General features: G+C 38.6%; 1 protein-coding gene across 8 annotated transcripts in view; it reads left to right on the plus strand.

Annotated features, from left to right (window-relative positions):
- IFT80 (intraflagellar transport 80) overlaps positions 1-19080 on the plus strand; it is a 138140-nt gene that overhangs the window by 26874 nt on the left and 92186 nt on the right. For all 8 annotated transcript variants that reach the window (XM_070072588.1, XM_070072587.1, XM_070072586.1 and 5 more), the window contains 3 exons: positions 4274-4384; positions 5434-5502; positions 18777-18886. In XM_070072588.1, coding sequence (XP_069928689.1) covers positions 4274-4384; positions 5434-5502; positions 18777-18886 — 290 coding nt within the window. The remainder of the gene's footprint in view (positions 1-4273; positions 4385-5433; positions 5503-18776; positions 18887-19080) is intronic.

Raw genomic sequence — 19080 nt, forward strand, 5'->3', positions numbered from 1 at the left:
GCAGAATTAGAGAGAGAAAGATATCTTCTGTCTGCTGGTTTACTCTCCCAATAGCCATACTGGCCGTAGTTGGGCCAGACCAAAGACAGGAGCATGGAGTCCCATCTGGGTCTCCAACATGTGTACAGGGGCCCAAGTACTTGGGCCACCTCCCTGTGCTTTCCCAGGCACATTAGTAGGGAGCTGGATCAGAAGTGCAGCAGCTGGGACTCGAACTAGTGCTCACATGGGATGTCTGTGTCACAGGTAGTGGCTTAACCAGCTGCACCGCAGTGCTGGCCCAAAAACTTGTCTTGAAGGAAACTAAAATAAACTGAGATTGAATATGGGCCTTTAACTTTACTTTTTCTCTGCTTTTGTGAGTTGAGTTCAACTGTTACCAGTTTTGGTTTCTAATTTCTTCAAATTTTTCTTAGTAACATAACTTCACTAAAGTATATGGGCATACTCATTTGGTAAACTATCTATTAAATATATCCTTTCTTTTCTAGTATATGTTAATTTCTAGTTACAAAGTTGAAGATTTATAGAATTTGACTATATTCTTATTGGTGAATAGAAAGCATGAATTTTTTTCCCTTAGGTATGCTTGAACTGTTTTTATATGTATTGTACTTTACCTACTATTGTATTGTATCTGTATTGTACTTTACTGTGCTAATTGGGAGTATCCTCATCAGAAATCATAGACTTACAACTTATGGAGTTTTTTGGTTCACCTAACTATAGGGCGTAGATCTTCAAGCAAAGCTATATCAAGTCCCTGTTCTCATCATTTCTTTCTTTTCTTCCTTCTCCTCCCATCTCTTCTTACCCCTCCCCTTCCCTTCCCTTCCCTCCTTTAAAAGATGTATTTATTTATTTGAAAGGCAGAGTTACAGAGACAGAAGGAGAGACAGAGATCTTCCATCCATTGGTTCATTGCCCCATTGGCCACAAGGGCCAGAGCTGGGCCAGGCCAAAGCCAGAAGCTTTATCCAGATCTCCCACATTGTGTGCAGGGGCCCAAGTACTTGAGCTATCTTTTGCAGCTTTCCCAGGAGTGTTAGTTGGGAGCTGGATCAGAAGTGGAGGAGCCAACCTGCTCCACCACAATGCCTCACCATTTCTTGAATAGGTTCTCCTCTCATGGAGAACCTAATGGTGGCCAGTAGTCCAAGGCTTATCATACTAGATAAGAAATGTCAGCAGAAAGAGTGCTTCTTCTTCACTATCTCTTGCTGGCCTGGTTAGGTACACATCATTGTGTGAATCACATTAGTCAAGAGAATGGGATGCTGATTGAGAAAGTAAGTCTTGGGGCTGGAGCTATGGAGTAGCTGGTAAAACTGCTGGCTGAAGTGCCAGCATCCCATATGGTCACCGGTTTGAGTCCTGGCTGCTCCGCTTCTGATCCAGCTCTCTGCTGTGGCCTGGGAAAGCGTGAGGAGATGGTCACAACAGACAGGTCTTTGCCAGGCTGAGGCCAGAAACTAGAAACTCCATCTTTGTCTCCACATAGGTGTCAGGAGCCCAAGGACTTGGGCCATCTTTTGCTGCTTTCCCAGTTGTATTAGCAGGAAGCTGAATTGGAAGAAGAGTAGTAGGGACTTGGACTGGCACTCCCATTTTGAACCAGCACTAGTATGTGGGATGTCAGCTTCAGAAGCATTGGGATTACATGCCGTGCCACAACGGGTGCCCCTATATGTCGTTTTTACAGTTTCTTCTGTTGAGGTTTTTGTCTTCTTCTGGTTCTTTTGTTGTTGTTGTTGTTGAGCAACATAGTAAGCCAGTCCCAAAGGGACAAATACCACATGTTCTCCCTGATCTGTGATAACTAACAGAGCAGCTAAATGGAAATCTGTAGACGTGAAATTGACACTATGAGAAGCAATGACTTGAACAGCCCCTGTCTTTACTGTTGAGGAAGTTTTTTTTCTCTTCTTCATACTATTTGTTGAACTCTTAATATAGAGTTAATCATATGTGTATATAGTCATTGAAAATAGATTTCAGTAAAAAATAAGAGTGGGAATAAGAGAAGGAGGAGAAAGTTTGTAACTGTAAAGCTGTATAGTCCTGCATTACTTCTAAGTGTACAGCTAAAAACTTGCCATGGGACTCCAAATCCCATTAAGCTGGGTGGTAATAATGCCATCTTAAGTGTTAAAGTGATCATATTAAGTGTCAAATTATCATATAGATAGGATATAAATGTTAAATGGATCATATAAATAAGATCAAGTGTCTGGTAATAACAATAGATAGAATTAAAAAGAAGAGAATGTTCCAACATGGGAAGCAGTTCACACAGCAGACTCATAGAATGACAGTTGCTCCAAAGAGCACTCTGACCTCAGAATCAGCTCTGAAGGCATTCTGCTCTGGCTGCAAAGTCCATGAGAGCATGTCAGGCATGGAAAGCTAAGACACTGTGGCAAACAACAACAACAACAACAAAAAATAAAACCCATCCTGCATGAAGGATCTCTGTGAGTGAGACCCCAGTGGAAAGAAGGGGCCATTAAAGAAGGATGGATGTACTTTTCTCTGAAGGGAGGAGAGAACCTCTACTTTGCTTATGGCCTTGCCAGAATACTGATAGAGGCTGTGGACTCAAAAGTCTTCCATAGCCTTGGCAGCTCATGTCAAGAGCCTTGGGTGATCATTGATGTAATACCTGAGAGTGTTAATTGTTAAATTAACAACAAGAGTCACTGTGCACTTAACTCCCCATGCAGGACCTCTGGCCTCAATGAATTGTACTATGAGAATTAACTGTAAAACTTGTTCTCAAACTTTTTAAAAAATATTTTGTGTGTGTGTGTGTGCAAATTGTTGAAATCTTTACTTAGGATAGAGTTGGTCTTCTGTGTATAAAGTGAAAAGGAATGTTAATGGAGAATGAGACTAGGAATGGGAGAGGGAAGAGGAGGTGGGATGGGAGGGTGGGTATGGTGGGAAGAATTACTATATTCCTAAGTTGCATTTGTGAAATTTGTACCCACTAAATAAAAGGTTTCTAAAAAAAAAAAGAAAAATGTATATCCAAATTAATTTGTTAGTGTTATAAAGAGAGTAATAGCACAGTAGTTACGTGAAAGAAAAAGTTGTGTATTATTGAAGGCCTTGAAAAATGAATGAATGGAGAATAAAGCCATCAAAATCAAAGAGCTAAAAGAGAATAAGTAAGGCATCATTTTGGGTTACTGAGTTGGTTGAATTTGACAGATGGTAATTATATGAAAGCACTGTTACAAATAAAAATATGACTAAACCATGTGCTGAACTGAATCACAGCCCGTTTTTTATTAGGGTATCAGTTAAACAAATACTACAGCAGATCTACAAATAAAGTATATTCTTTGTAGGGAAGAGACTGACTTTGTTGGTTGGAATGGGGTACGTGGTACAGGGTGCGCTAGGCATATCGAAAGCTATTTTAAGCATTTGACAATAATGAATTGTTGATATTAGGCCAGAATCTTGAAAAGCCATCAGTTTAAATGTGAATTTAAATACAATGATATTTCTGAGTTGACATGTTGAATCAGCTGCTGCATTATTCTCTCACTGCAGGGAAAAATACCTTTTGATTTTGGGGAAAGTTTCTAGTTTCGCTGCACTTTATTGCCAGCTATTTCTAGACTTAATGATCATTCAAAAACCACATTGATCCTTTCTCAACTTGATGTATCACTTATTTGTACAGTTGATTTTTCTCCATGAATTCTCTTATATAATTTGCTATGTTCTTTAAAGGTATAAATTCTTCACTTTCTGCCTATGTATGTGCAAACTTTTTGAGAATGGCAACTAATTAATCTGCTTTTTATCTAACTGATGCCTGTCACAGTGTAAAGTCATGTAAAGCCAGTACTTGAAAACCTATAATTATCCATTTAACTGTTTTGATTCCTTTCCTTTATACATTTCTTTAGCTTTTTCATAGCCTGTAAAAAAATCAAGACTATAAAACTTCTTAAAAAAAAGGCTTTATTGATATTTCTCTTGGTACTACTTGGCCATATCTCATCAGAGTTGTATCATCATTCTGAACTATCATAGCACTATATTTGTGTCTGTATCTGTTATACTGCTTGTTTCAAGGTTTCTTAATTTTGTTTTTGTGCCTGTTCTCCAGTAGATTTGTGTGTTCCTTGAGATTAAGAGTATTATTTGCTCATGCTTCAGTGCTTAGTACTAGGCTCACCAGTGTAGTAGTACTCAACAGATATTTGTTGATTGAATAAATTAGTAAAAGGTCTGTCAAATATATCTTTTTTTTAAGGTAAATTTCATCTGATTTCGAAGTTAGGAAGAGTAGAAAAAAGTGTAGAAGCTCACTGTGGAGCAGTACTTGCAGGAAGATGGAATTATGAAGGAACAGCATTAGTTACAGGTAAAATGCAAAAGTAACATTTTAAGTAAATTTTTGAAAGAAACAATATTTTTATTTACCAATGATGTCTTTCACTGTGTAACAGCAAATAATTGTGATAGTATTGATCCTGACTGCTGCATAAATGTTACGTAACAGAATGTCCTATTGTTCATTTTCCCATGTAACTTAGAAACTGTCCTATAATTTTCTGATGGTCGAGTATGGGGTAAATGAAAGTTCTAATTCCTTAAAAATCAAAATAATCTCATATAACTGACCTTTATTTACCTCTGTTCTACTCTAAGAATTCATAATTCCTTTATTAGTTTTCATTTACTACAAAACAAACTACCCCAACAGTTAGTGACTCAAAATAATAAACATTTTTTGACATAAACAATGCTTTTTAGCTACAACTTCCTCTCTCTTTCTTTTTCAGCCAAGCTGTTTAAAGTAGTAGTCTCTTACTTAAATTCATTAATTCCCTAACCCACTGGAATTTGGCTTTCTGTGGGCTGATTAGGTGGATGGTTCTTTTGGTTTAGAGTCTCATGGGTGTCCAGTCAAGTTGTTGGATAGGGCTTCAGTCATATGAAGGCTTGACTAGGCTTGTCAAGTTCTACTTTGATGGTTTATTCAACGTAGCTGTTGGCAAGAGTCTTAACTCTTTGCCACATGAACATCTTCACAGTGCTGCTCTAACTTAATGGAATTTGACTTAGAAAACATTTTTCATAGAATTATAAAATGGAGAGTTCAATGCCAACTGAAGCATTATTTGAATAATATCCTCTTATGATAATATTATAATAATGGCCTCTTATAATAATATCCTCTTAATCTAAGATTGAAAGAAAAAATAAAACTGTAATACAGAAGTTAGGCCATTTTGATAAAATTGTTTCAGTCATTTCTATTAAATTTTCAGTTTTGAAGAACGGTCATTTGGAGTAAATTGTATTTGAGTATTAAATATGTGTTAATGTTGATACTGGTGACTTTTATATGCAAATTTAATGTTTAAATTGTTTCCTGTAGATAAAAATATCATTTTTTTTTATATACAGTTGGAGAAGATGGACAAATAAAAATTTGGTCAAAGACTGGGATGCTCAGATCAACATTAGCTCAACAAGGTATGTTTTATAATTGATAATTTTGTTTTTCAAAATTATATAAGGCGAGGCAGAAAGAGAGATCTTCCATCCACTGGTTCACTCTCCAAATGGCCTCAGTGGCCAAAGCTGAGCTGGTCCAAAGCCAGGAGTCAGGAGCGTCTTCCGGGTCTCTCACGTGGGAGGCAGGGGCCCAAGGACTTGGACCATCTTCTGCTGCTTTCCCAGGCAGGAAGCTTGATAGGAAGTAGGATAGCTGGGACTCGAACTGGCACCCATATGGGATGCTGGCACTACAGGCGGAGGCTTTACCTGCTATTCTACAGTGCTTGTCTCTCAAAATTGTAAAATATCAAAAATGCTTTGACATTTTTCTTTAGAAACAATCATTGTATCAATATAGATTGACTGGTAAAGTTCAAAACCTGAAGTCTCATATTTGCATTCACATTTTTTTCTTCTTACTTTCCTTGATGCTTGGTGGGGCACAGTAACCTTCTTTTCTTTTCTTTTATTATTTTTAAAAAATATTTATTAATTTATTTGAAAGTCAGAGTTACACAGAGAGAGAAGGAGGGGCAGAGAGAGAGGTCTTCCTTCTACTAGCTTACTCCCCAGTTGGCCACAACGCACTTGGGCCATCCTCTACTGCTTTCCCTGGCCACAGCAGAGAGCTGGATCAGAAGTGGAGCAGCCAGGACTCAAACTGGTGCCCATATGGGATGCTGGCACCTCAGGCAGCAGCCCCACCTCACACCACAGTGCCAGCCCCAGTAACTTTATTTTTCAAAGAAATGTAAGAAATACTCAAGAACTTTTTCTTATGTTAATGAATCTGTATTAACTCAGTTATAAGCTAAATATTCTTTTTAAAAAGCATTCTTGAGGGGCTGGTGGTGTAGTGTAGTGGGTGAAGCTGCCACCTGCAGTGCTACCATCCCATATGGGTGCCAGTTCGAGTCCTAGCTGCTCCACTTCTGATCCAGATCTCTGCTATGGCCTGGAAAAGCAGTAAGAGATGGCCCAAGTCCGTGAGCTGTTGCACTCCTGTGGGAGACCAGAAAGAACCTCCTGGCTCCTGGCTTCGGATTGACGCAGCTCCGCTTGTTGCAGCCATCTGGAGAGTGAACCAGTAGGTGAAAGACTCTCTCCCTCTCTCATTCTTTCTCTTTCTCCCTCTGCCTCTCTGTAACTCTGCCTTTCAAATAAATAGTTTTTTTTTTTTTTAAAAAAAGCATTCTTGTAGCATTTGACACTTATATAGAATTGGAAATCTTGTTAAATAAATCATAGTAACAGAAGACAGTAAGATCATCTCCTTACTTTGAAAGTCCCAATAACTTTATAATATTAGGACCCCTTCTAAATTATGTGATATGTTTTATCTCTATAGTCATGGGGAGTAACAAATACAGTGATGATCTGAAACCTTGTTAACTATTAGAGATACTCCTCAATTTTCTACATCAATAGAAAGGAATAGCCATAAAGCCAGTCCAGTAGTCATTCCTATTGCGATTCATAGTTCATGGAAGCAGGTATAGGTGAATTTCAATGAAAAGAAAAAGTCAATTTATGGCTACTTTAGCAACAAAATATACCCTTAAAATAAATTTTACTTTAATCATTTAGTGGTCCTGGGGACTTACGTTTAGCTTTATAGATTTTTTTGCTAAATTGAGTTCACTTTGTGACTTATGACTTATGAGCAGTTGACAGAGTTCTTCCAGAGATCACATACCTTGGAAGGACTGTAGGAAATTCCAGAAGTGGTGATGGGGCTGTAGTTCTTTTTAGATGTTGCTGCTGCTGAGGCATCCTTTTTTCTTTCTTTTCTCTTTCTCTTATTGATTTTATTGACTACAGATGGCACAGAACTTCTGAGAAATTCTCCAAGCTTATTCCATTATCTATCATAGAAGAGTTTAATTCTTTCCCAAGATTGTTCACAAGACTCTCCCCACCGCCACCTTGAATGCTCCTTCTTTTTCCTTCAGATCTTTGGAGTTGTTCGCTTCCCATTTGCTACCTTTATATCCACCATTTCAGACTTAACAAAATCCAAAGTCCAAACCTGGATTAAGTTGTTTAATATAAACATGATTAGTCATAGAAATGAGGCAATACTAGTGCTATTCAATACTGTAGTTTACCTGTATGAATATGCTGTACTTCTATAAGTCTCCTTCTTTCCTGGGTCTTAAAACCAAACTGCTACTTATTTTACTTTTTTTTAAAAAGATTTATTTATTTATTTATTTGAAAGGCAGAGCTGCATAGAGGCAGAGGCAGAGAGAGAGAGGTCTTCCATCTGCTTGTTCACTCCCCAAATGGCTGCAATAGCCAGAGCTGCGCCAGTCCGAAGCTGGGTGCCAGGAGCTTCTTCCGGAACTCCTATGCAGGTGCAGGGGCCCAAGGACTTGGGCCATCCTCCGTTGCTCTCCCAAGCCATAGCAGAGAGCTGGATCAGAAGTGGAGCAGCTGGGACTTGAACCGGTACCCACATGTGATGCCGGCACTGTAGGCATCAGCTCTACCCTCTACACCACAAGGCCCCTACTAAACTAAGGGCCCCCTCTTAGTTTACTTTTATAGGGAAAGTATATTCAGAATTCTTAAAGTTTCAAAGGTAGGTTGGGAACACATAATAATAAATTCAGGACTTTCCACAGTATTGAAGTTTACAGGTCATCTGTGGGCTGAATCTGGTCACTAGCATGGTTCAATTCCAACATTAAAACTCAGAATATGTCAGAGTGGGTATTTGTCCTAGTGGTTAAGATGCTGGGCGAGATGTGTGTGTACCATATTGGAATGCCTGGGTTCAGTTACTGTCTCTGATTCTTGATTCCAGGTCCTGTCAGTTTAGACCCTATGAGACAGCAAGTCATAGATCAAGTAGCTGGGTCTCTTGTTCTATTGTGGGAGAGCTAGATTGAGTTCTGGGCTCCCAGTGTGGGATTGGCTTAGTCCTAGCTGTTGCAGGCATTTGGGGAGTGAGCCAGTGGATGGAAGCTTTCTGTATTTCTCTCTGCTTTTCTCTGTCTTGCTGCCTCTCTAATAGAAAAAAGATATGAACATTTCACATATACTTTTTATTTCCTGTTTCTTGTGAAAAATTGTATGATCTGGCAACATTGGGCCTACTTTGTAGCATAAATACACTCAATTGGAGTTCAGTAGTAGTTACTTTATTTTTAGTTGGATTTGAAGCTTCTCTATGTAATTTTCTTGCACTATACCCTCTGCACTAATGTATGTTCTATGATAGAAAGCAACATAAATTTCTGAAGGGATGCAACTCTGCAACTCCAGCTTTCAATAACAGTTGGTACAAACCTTGGAACGTGCACTTAAATGTTTTAATTTTATTTTTAAGTTTTTTTTTTTTTAATTTGTGTGTGTGTGTGAGAGAGAGAGAGAGAGAGAGGGAGAGAGAGAGAGAAAGAGAGAGAGAGAGAGAGAGAGTTTGATACAGAGAGAGAGAGAGAATGGGACAGCTCCTATCTGTTGATTTACTTTCCACATGCTGACAATGGTCAACACTGGGCTGGAACCAGAGCCAAGAACCAGGAAATCAATATCAGTCTCCCATATGGATGGCAGGGACCCAACTATTTGAGACATTACCTGCTACCTCCCAGAGTCTGTGTTGGTGGAAAGCTAGCATTGGGAACCAGCACTGTTGAATTCAGGCAGTCTGATATGGGATACTAGTAGCTTAACTAGCATCCTAACCACTAGAATGCCCACCTCTAATTTTTAATAGATAATGCCTTCACATGATTCAGAATTTAAAGCATAAAAAGTATAAACTTATTTTATATCCTCTTTTATCTTTTAAGTACTAATACTGCCTCTCATATTACTCCTGTCTTCCAGCCACTCAGCTCACATCATCAGAAGCAACTAATGTTTTTATTTTCTTATGTTGCAAATATATGTATATATTTTTCTTTTATGAACAAGTGGTTGTGTACACAGTGTGTTTCTTGCTTTTTTTTTTACTTATCCATAAGCTATCTTGGAAGTCATTCCACATCAGTACATAAAAATCATCCTCAAACTGTTTTGCAGAGTGAGCATACCATTTTATATACCCATATGCAATGTATAAAGGTTCCAGTTTCTCCACAGCCTAGCCAATGCTTATTATTGTCTGTGGTTTTTTAATTATAATCTTTTTAGTGGGTGTGAAGTGATATCTCAGTGTGGTTTTGATTTGCATTTCCTTGATGGCTAATGATGTTGAACATTTCTTCATTTGCTATTGGCCATTTATTTATATTCTTGGGAGAAATATCTATTCAAGCCCTTGCCCATTTTTAAAATTGGTATTTCTTTTTATTGTTGAGTTATAAGAGATCTTTTTTTCTTCCATTCTGTGGGTTATGTTTTTACTTTCTTGATGGTATCTTTTGAAGCACAAATGTTTTTGAAAAAGGCCAATTTTTTATTGCTTCTAATTTTAGTGTCATATCTAAGAAACCATTTCTTAATTCAAGGTCATGAAGATTATATCTATATTTTTTTCTCTTCCTCCTCCTCCTCTTTTTATTTGAAAGGCAGAGAGACTGTGTTTGTGTGTGTGTGTGTGTGTAGGAAAGAGACCAAGAGAGAAACAGACTTACAGACGTACAGATATAGATCTAGCATCCACTAGTTCACTCCTCAAATGCCTACAATAATCACAGTAGGACCAGGCCAAAGCCAGGAGATGGTAACTTAGTACAGGTCTCCAACATGGGTGGCAGGGCCCCGACTACTTGAGTGATTGTCTGCTGCCTCCCAGAGTGTACCTTAGCAGGAAGCAGGAATCAAGAGCAGAGCTGAGACTTGACCTCAGGTACTCTACTTGTATGAGATGCAGAAGTACCAACTGGTGTTTTAGCCACCATGTCAAACGCCTGTCCCAGTATTTTCCTTTGTGAATTAAAACAATTTTTTAATTATTCATTTCATTTGAAAGGCAGCTATCTGTTGGTTCACTCCCAAAGGCCTGCAATAGTCAGGGCTGGCCACCCTGAAGCCATGAACCCAGAACTCAATACAAGTCTCTCATGTGGGTGGCAAGGACCCAGGTACTTGAGTCATCATCTGCTGCCTCCCAGGAGTCACATTAGCAGGAAGCTGGATCAGAAGCAGAAGAGTTGGAACTCGAACCAGGCACCCTGGTATGGGATTCAAACGTTCCAAGCAGCAACTTAAGCTACTACATCAAACATTCACTCCTCTTATAAGGATCTTAGTGCCTAGATTTGGGTTTGTGATGCATTTTGAGTTAGTGCTTGTATAGTGTTTGTTTTAGAATGAGATAGTGATACTTGTTTCTCTCTCCAAATAGATCAATAAATAAGATTATCTTAAAAACTAAAATAAAGATTATATCATATAACATAGGAAATTTTATTGTGGATTCATTATATCATATAGTGATATTATCCATTTGTATTCCTAATAGCCTGTGATTCCCTTAGCAACCAGTGACTTTGAAAGGACTGGTCATTCTTATCTGTTTTAATCTTACTGGTTTTTTTTTTTTTTAAGATTTATTTATTTATTTGAAAGTCAGAGTTACACAGAGAGGTGAGGCAGAGAGCGAGAGAGAGGTCTTCCATCCTATGGTTCACTCCCCAATTGGTCATAACGGCTGGAAGTGCACCAATCAGGAGCCAGGAGGTTGCTCCAGGTCTCCCATGTGGGTACAGGGGCCCAAGGACTTGGGTCATCTTTTACTGCTTTCCCAGGCCACAGCAGAGAGCTGGATTGCAAGTGGAGCAGCCGGGTCTTGAACTGGCGCCCTTGTGCAATGGGCGTTAACCCGCCAGGGCGTTAACCCGCTGCGCCACAGAGCCACCCCCCCCCCCTTTTTTTAATGAGGTTTTCTATCCGCTGGTTCATTCCCCATTTTTTTTTAAAGATTTTATTTATTTATTTGAGAGCTAGAGTTACAAACAGTGAGAGAGAGACAGAGAGAAAGGTCTTCCTTCTGTCGGTTCACTCCCCAAATGGCCGCAAAGGCCAGAGCTGCGGCAATCTGAGCCAGAAGCCAGGTGCTTCCTCTCCCCCACCCCCATCTCCCACGTGGGCGCAGGGGCCCAAGCACTTGGGTCATCCTCCACTGCTTTCCCAGGCCATAGCAGTGAGCTGGATTGGAAGCAGAGCAGTCCGGGCTAGCACTGGCGCCCATAGGTGATGCTGGCGCCGTAGGTGGAAGATTAACCTGCTGCGCCATGGTGCCAGCCCCTTAATCTTAATGTTTTAGTTTTCTATTTTTTAAAAGATGTATTTATTTGAAAGTCAGAGTTACACAGAAAGAAGAGAGGCAGAGAAAGAGAGAGAGGTCTTCCATCTGATGGTTCACTCCCCAGATGGCTGCAACTGCCGGAGCTGTGCCAATCTGAAGCCAGGAGCCAGGAGCTTCTTCCAGGTCTCCCACGTGCATGCAGGGGCCCAAGGACTTGGGCCATCTTCCACTGCTTTCCCAGGCCATAGCAGAGAGCTGAATTGGAAGTGGAGCAGCTGGGTCTCAAACTGGCACCCATATGTGATGCTGGCACTTCAGGCCAGGGCATTAATCCACTACACCACAGCACCGGCCTCTTAATCTTCTATTTTAATCTTACTGTTCTCACTCAAAGTTTATGTTAATTATGAGATTTATAAATAAAATTAAATTAGACTTTCCTATTTTGGTTAACCTGTTGGTATTTCAATGCAGTAATATATCTTATTCTGGATTAAGAATTACAAACTTACTATAGAACTATGCATTTAATTTTTGAATTTTTAATCATTGGTGACACCTATACTTTCCTAATAGGATGTAGACTTTTGTTATTTCATCTCTGAAAAAATCGTTAGAGAAAGTTAGTTGTTATGACACTAATCCAGAAGAGCAAGTCTCTGATATTTATGGTTCTTTAATCTGTTAACAACTACAATTTTGAGGGTGATTGTAAACCTGAAGAACTTGCACAAGTGAGAAGGCCAAGGTGAGCATGAGTGTTCAGTGCAGCCATAAAGATACCACTTGGGACCCCTTCATACTATATCATAGGCGTAGTTCAGTCTTGGGTCCCCTGCTGTGATCCAGCTCCCTTCTAATATACACACAAGGAAGCAGAGGAAGTGGCTCACATACGTGGATCCATGCCACCTACATGAAATCTAGGCTCCTGGCTGATGTAGGCATTTGGGGAATGAAGATGATCGAAAATCTCTCTTACTCTCTGTTTCTCTCACTGCCTTTCAAATAAAATGAAAATAAATAAATGAAAATTAAAAATTCAAGACATATAGGAGTAGGGGACTCTTGCCTCCTTTGAAGAGGAAAAACTGTAAAAATTTTTTTTTGACAGGCAGAGTTAGACAGTGAGAGAGAGAGAGAGAAAGGTCTTCCTTCCGTTGGTTCAACTCCCAAAATGGCCGCTATGGCTGGCGCGCTGCGCCCATTTGAAGCCAGGAGCCAGGAGCCAGGCGCTTCCTCCTGGTCTCCCATGTGCATGCAGGGCCCAAGCACTTGGGTCATCCTCCACTGCCTTCCTGGGCCACAGCAGAGAGCTGGACTGAAAGAGGAGCAACCGGGACAGAATCTGGCGCCCCAACCAGGACAAGAACCCAGGGTGCCGGTGCCTCAGGCGGAGGATTAGCCTAGTGAGCTGAAAAACTGTAAATTTTTGACCAAAAAATAAGGTAATACAAGCCTGCATTACTATAAAATTTAGAGTTCTGTAAGCAGCTTATATACATGTGTTAATAGTACTTATGCCTTGATGAATGGAAACAGATTTCTAAGTTCATTTTTAACTATTGCAGCCAAGTGTTTAGATAGAAAAACCCACTAATAATCTCCTCAAATACAGAAGACACATTCATCTCAACATTTTTGGAGAAAAATTGACTTGGTTTAAAAATTATATGTACTGGATCCTATGAAGAGTTCCTTATTACAGAAATGTAATGTGTAAGAGGATGATTAGGATTTTTTTTTTTTTTTTTTTTGACAGGCAGAGTGGACAGTGAGAGAGAGAGACAGAGAGAAAGGTCTTCCTTCTTGCCGTTGGTTCACCCTCCAATGGCCGCCGCGGCCGGCGCGCTGCGGCCGGTGCACCGCGCTGATCCGATGGCAGGAGCCAGGAGCCAGGTGCTTTTCCTGGTCTCCCATGGGGTGCAGGGCCCAAGCACTTGGGCCATCCTCCACTGCACTCCCTGGCCACAGCAGAGGGCTGGCCTGGAAGAAGGGCAACCGGGACAGAATCCGGCGCCCCGACCGGGACTAGAACCCGGTGTGCCTAGTGAGCCGCAGCGCCGGCCTGATGATTAGGATTTTTTGTGTGTTACATTGTACATTTGATTATAGATAAAATTGGAATAAAGGAATACTGCAAACCTTTAAGGACATTTTACTTGCACTATCTTCAAAGGGAAAAATGGAATAACAAAAAATGGAGATAAACAGTAAATATAAAAAATTAATACAAGGCGGGATTTTCCCATTGCTGTAAGGTGCAAAAGGAGGACAGAAAGGCACAGATTAGTGCTTTGGATGAAGGGAACATATTGGGAAGGCTTCCTGGCAAGTATTGTAGTGTCTTTTGACTGGGGTTTGAAGGATGAAAAAATTTGAAAGGAAGTGAGTTTTCTGGGATTAGAATGGAACTATGGGAACCTGATCAGAGGCATAGAGACTGAAGAAAAGCAGGCAGGGAAGTCAGGTGTATGGGAAGAAGCTTCCATGGGCCAGAATACAGGCTATGTGAGGGATAGTTCTGCCAAAGAGACTGAGATACTGACTGACAACCCTGCATGCTGAATCAAGGGGCTTAAAGTTTATTCTTTAAGCATTCAAAACCCTAAAAATAAGTTGAGCTGGAGAGTATGTGATAATGGATGTCTTTTAGGAAGATTACCTTAGTGGTGATATTTTGGATAAATTAGAGGAGATAGAAATGAATTGGAGGTGGGTAATAAGGAGGTTACTGAAAGGTTCTGTACTAGTGTTGATTAAGCTTAAACAGAGGCAATGACTGCAGTAGTTGAAAAACATGAATACTAGTTCCAGTTTTGAGAAGGATGGATGGATACCCAATAAGGGGTAAAGAATTCAGAGAGAGGAATAAAATAGAGAATATTAATGGAGTGATGATGGCTTTGAATATGTAGAGTTTGAAGTTCTAGTATGGAGATATCTCAGGTGCAAGTTGAAATGTGTTAAAGCTCAGGGGCAAAGGCTACCATACTAAGTTGGGAGTCAGTTCTATGTAAGGTGAAAAGTAAGCTCTGGGGGGATGTTGAGATCCCCAAGGGAGAGGTGACTAAGGATAGACACTGAAGAAACAAATGCCTTTATTTAAAGTTTTTCTTGTATTGATCAAGTGACACATATAACCAAAAAAAGTGTTTATTTGCATATATCCCACTTGATTATCTGTTGTTGGGCCAAATTGTTGTTTATTGCATTTGAAAGTACTCTCTAACAGTAGTAACTACCCAGTAGTACTTTTATAGTGCCAAGCTTCAGGAAGTATTTTACTTTTTTTATTCACTCGGTATAGACCTGTGTTGCTTTCCAGGCAAGGATAGCTAATGCTTTATTGTAATTGTCAACAGTTTGTTCAAAAGCATTCTTAAAAACATACAAAAACAATATTTTTAGGCGATACTTTTATAGTGTGAATGTGAAAAACATAGTATATTTGACCATGTACTTCCTTAAAACAATTGAGATACATTTTTGTCTCCTCTTCTGTGGTTTAAAAATGCCTTCAACAGGTTGAAAGAATTTAGATAATTTGTTTTACAGAGAGATAAGGGTCTGACATTTAACACAACCCCAGGTGCATGTGGTTTCTTAAAAAATGTCAAAAAGGTCACATGAGTTTAGTGTACAAAGTCAGAAAAACAAGATCTTTTTGAGTGTCTTAACAGAATTGGAGCATAAATAAAATTCCCAATATAAAACTCAAGAAATTATTTAATTATTATAAAATGATATTTTATTTTTTACTCATTTTTGCTAATGATGAAATGATTATAGTATTACATAATTTTCTAAACTTTTTGTTTTAAAGTAATTTGATCTGAAGGCTAGCTTTGTTATTTCCATAACTGATTTTACTGGAAATAATTCATACTTTAATAAGTCAGTTTTCAAAAACATTGTAAATATGAATTTGTTTTAAATGCTAATAGAAGGATTTAATACCATGTGTCATAACAAAGGAATCATTTAACCTTTCTACAATAAGCTTACAGAAATAATTTTTTGTAAAACTAATACATCCATTTTCAATAATGATCTTCAGAAGAACTGCCCAGATTGGAAGCTGTATAGTTATGTGGCATATCTCCTTTTGAAAGAAAAACATTCACATATATAGTAGTTTTCAGAAGCTACTGATTTTATTTAGGGTTGCTTGTTTGCCATATAAAACCTCATGTTTGTTTACATTGTTTATATTTTGAGTGATAAAAGCATGTTATAAAAAAGGAATTATTTAATTTTTGCTCTGTAAGCTTATTTTGTTTTGTACTATGCATCATACCGTTTCTTTAACATTATTATTGTTGTCTAAAAAAATGTTTTATAAGCAGGAAATGAGTTGTCTCCTTGTCCCAACAGGGAAGATAAGTATTTGAAAGGTTTATAAACAAGGAAATGGTGACACAGCTGACTTACTGGGGCCTCAAATTAAATGTTAGAGGACAAAAGCATCCCTAGCTTTTCATCCTATACCTCAACTGTGCCTTTTACCACAAATGAAGGCCTAGTTACATCCTGTATAACTGAATGGGAGTTGTATTTACTGAATTATTTCCTTGAAGGTAGATCTTTGTCTTACTTTAATATATGCCCCATAAAGAGTGCTTTACTGAATACTCATAAAGATTTTTCAAGCTATAAATTTTTTAAAAGATATATTTCATTTATTTAAAAGGCTGTTACAAAGAGAAAGAGAGAGAGAGAGATCTTCTACCCATTGGTTCACTCCCCAAATGGCCACAACAGCCAGGCCTGGACCAAGCCAAAGCCTGGAACTCCATCCAGGTCTCCCACGTGGGTAGCAGGGGTTCAAGCACTTGTACCATCTCTCACTGCCTTCCTGCATTAGCAGGGAACTGGACTGGAAGTGGAGCAGCCAGCTTGTGAAACTGGTGGTCATATGGGATATGGGCGGTGGCTCCATCCTCTGAGCTACAATGCTCACCCTTGATAACTATAAATTGAATATTCATTTACTTTTCTGCACAAAATTTAAAACTATATTAATGGAAATTAAGAGGACACTATAATAATAATAAAATTTTTCCTGTACTTCCTTTTAGTCCTCACCAAGTACCAGAATTGAAATATCTGCAATTTTGCTTTAATTTTCTGGGGAGTTTATTAAAGTTTGAATTCTGTTTATTGGGATATTTACTTTTGAATTCCAGGTCAGTTCTTGTTACTCCCAGCAAACAAGCTAAGAGAATGTAACTATCAAGTAGAGAAGTGCTTTCTGAGTTTGTTCATATCATTGGGTAGAATTTCTGTGGGTTGTTTTGATACAAAACAATCTTAGATGTCATTGACTGAACAGGATATTTGGATTTTCAGAACATCTAATTAAATGGTAGAAGGCATGCTTCATGGATTCTTTGACCAAGTCTACACTAGACTGTCTAAGCCCTTTAAACTATTACACTTACTCAAAAATTGAAGTATGTTCTGATTGGAGAGAAAATGGTACAAAAGACGTAGGGGGCTACTTCAGGAAAAGCATTTGTCTTTAAACCTACTCATTTACGCCCTGCTGATTATAGTATCAGTTGGGGTTTTTATTTAAATAAAGAATTAAAACTTACAATTGGGGCTGGCACTGTGGTACAGTGGGTTAAACAGTTGCTTGGGCCTCTCAAATACCAAATCTGAGTACCTGGTCAGTCCCAGCTATTCAGACTTTTCTGATCTAGCTTCCGACTAATGCATCTGGGAAGGCAGCAGATAATGGCTTGGGTTTCTGCTATCTGCATGAGATCTATTTGGAGTTCCTGGCTCCTGGCTTCACTTTGGCCCAGCCTGGGCTGTTGTGGGCATCTGGGAGTGAACCAATGGAATGAAAATCTATCTCTCTCTCTCTCTTCCTCTTTCTCTCTCTCTCCCTTTCTCTCCCCCGCCCCCGTTGCTGTTCAAATATATAAATCTTATTGATTTCCTATAAATCCTCAAATTCAGATTTTATTTTACTGAGTTTCTAAATTTCTGAAAGAATTGTTGTCATTCACAGAAAGTCAATTACTACAATAGTTTGATTTAGGATCCTACATAATTTTAAAAAGCTTGTTTTTGTAATTGTAAGTTGGTTAATATTTCATAGCTTAATTGTTTACCCTTGATTCACCCTTGGTACCTGAGCCAAACAAATTTAATAGATTATAACCAATGCTTTCAATGCATATGGTATTCATTTGTTAAAACTAGGTTCACATAAAGTATAGCCTTCCGGGAGATATAGTAGGTAATCTAGAAAGTAATAAAGCTAAGAAATACTCTCTTTAAATGTAATAAAGTTAAAAAATACCTTCTCTAAATTCCTATTAGAAATTGAAAACAGTAATAAATTTAATGTGGTTTATGGTATGGTAGGTAACTCAAATGTATTTTTTCTCTGGAAGTAGAGCCATCTGTATCTTTATTATAGGATTCTTGAGTTCTTTCTAGATTAACTTTCAGGCTAATGCCACACCTGATAGGTACCAAACTTTCCCTAATCTGATATTTAACTTGCTATTCATGAATTTATAGGTAGGAGGAGTGTATCATTTTGAGGTGGGGTGATTTCTGTCTGTTAGACTACTGCTTCAGCAGCAGGTGAGAGGACTGTTGATTGATGGGAATTAATTTATAAGATGAGTATAACATGTATTGTTTTTAAGATTTTATTTATTTATTTGAGAGGTAGTGTTAAAGACAGTGAGAGGGAGAGACAAGGAGAAAGGTCTTCCATCAGCTGGTTCACTCCCCAAATGTCATTTTAAGCACTGAGTCATCTTAAGTATTGATGACTGTTGATGATGAGAAATGATACACCATGACTTTTCTTATATCTCTTTGTATCTTAAAGAATTAACTAACTTTATATTAAATTATGTATATGTATCAGTATCAGACTTTACTCCCATCTGAAAGGGCCATTGAATAAGGAGAAAATGAAATAATATCCCAATTTACTTGTTTTGATCTTCCTCACAATCTCCCCTTTTGTAGGGCATAATAACTAAATTTTTAGTATTTTTTCTCTTCCTTTTTACAGGAACACCAGTGTATTCAGTAGCGTGGGGCCCTGATTCAGAAAAGGTTCTTTACACAGCAGGCAAGCAGCTGATCATTAAACCTCTTCAACCGAATGCTAAAGTTTTACAGGTACTTCTCAGGCATTTGTAAATTGTTATCAGGATTTGCCTGACTGCTGAACTAGAGGGCAGTTGTTTAAGGAGTCCCTTTCTTCTGGGTGGTCTTTTTTACAGTCTGAGGCCTCTAAGTGTGTGGTTTTATCAGCCTTTATTGCATGCAGAAAATATCTGTTTTCAACAAGGTTTATTTCCCCCTTAGTTGAA

The sequence above is a fragment of the Oryctolagus cuniculus genome, chromosome 4 (genome assembly GCF_964237555.1).
Source record: "Oryctolagus cuniculus chromosome 4, mOryCun1.1, whole genome shotgun sequence".
NCBI classification, from domain to species: domain Eukaryota; kingdom Metazoa; phylum Chordata; class Mammalia; order Lagomorpha; family Leporidae; genus Oryctolagus; species Oryctolagus cuniculus.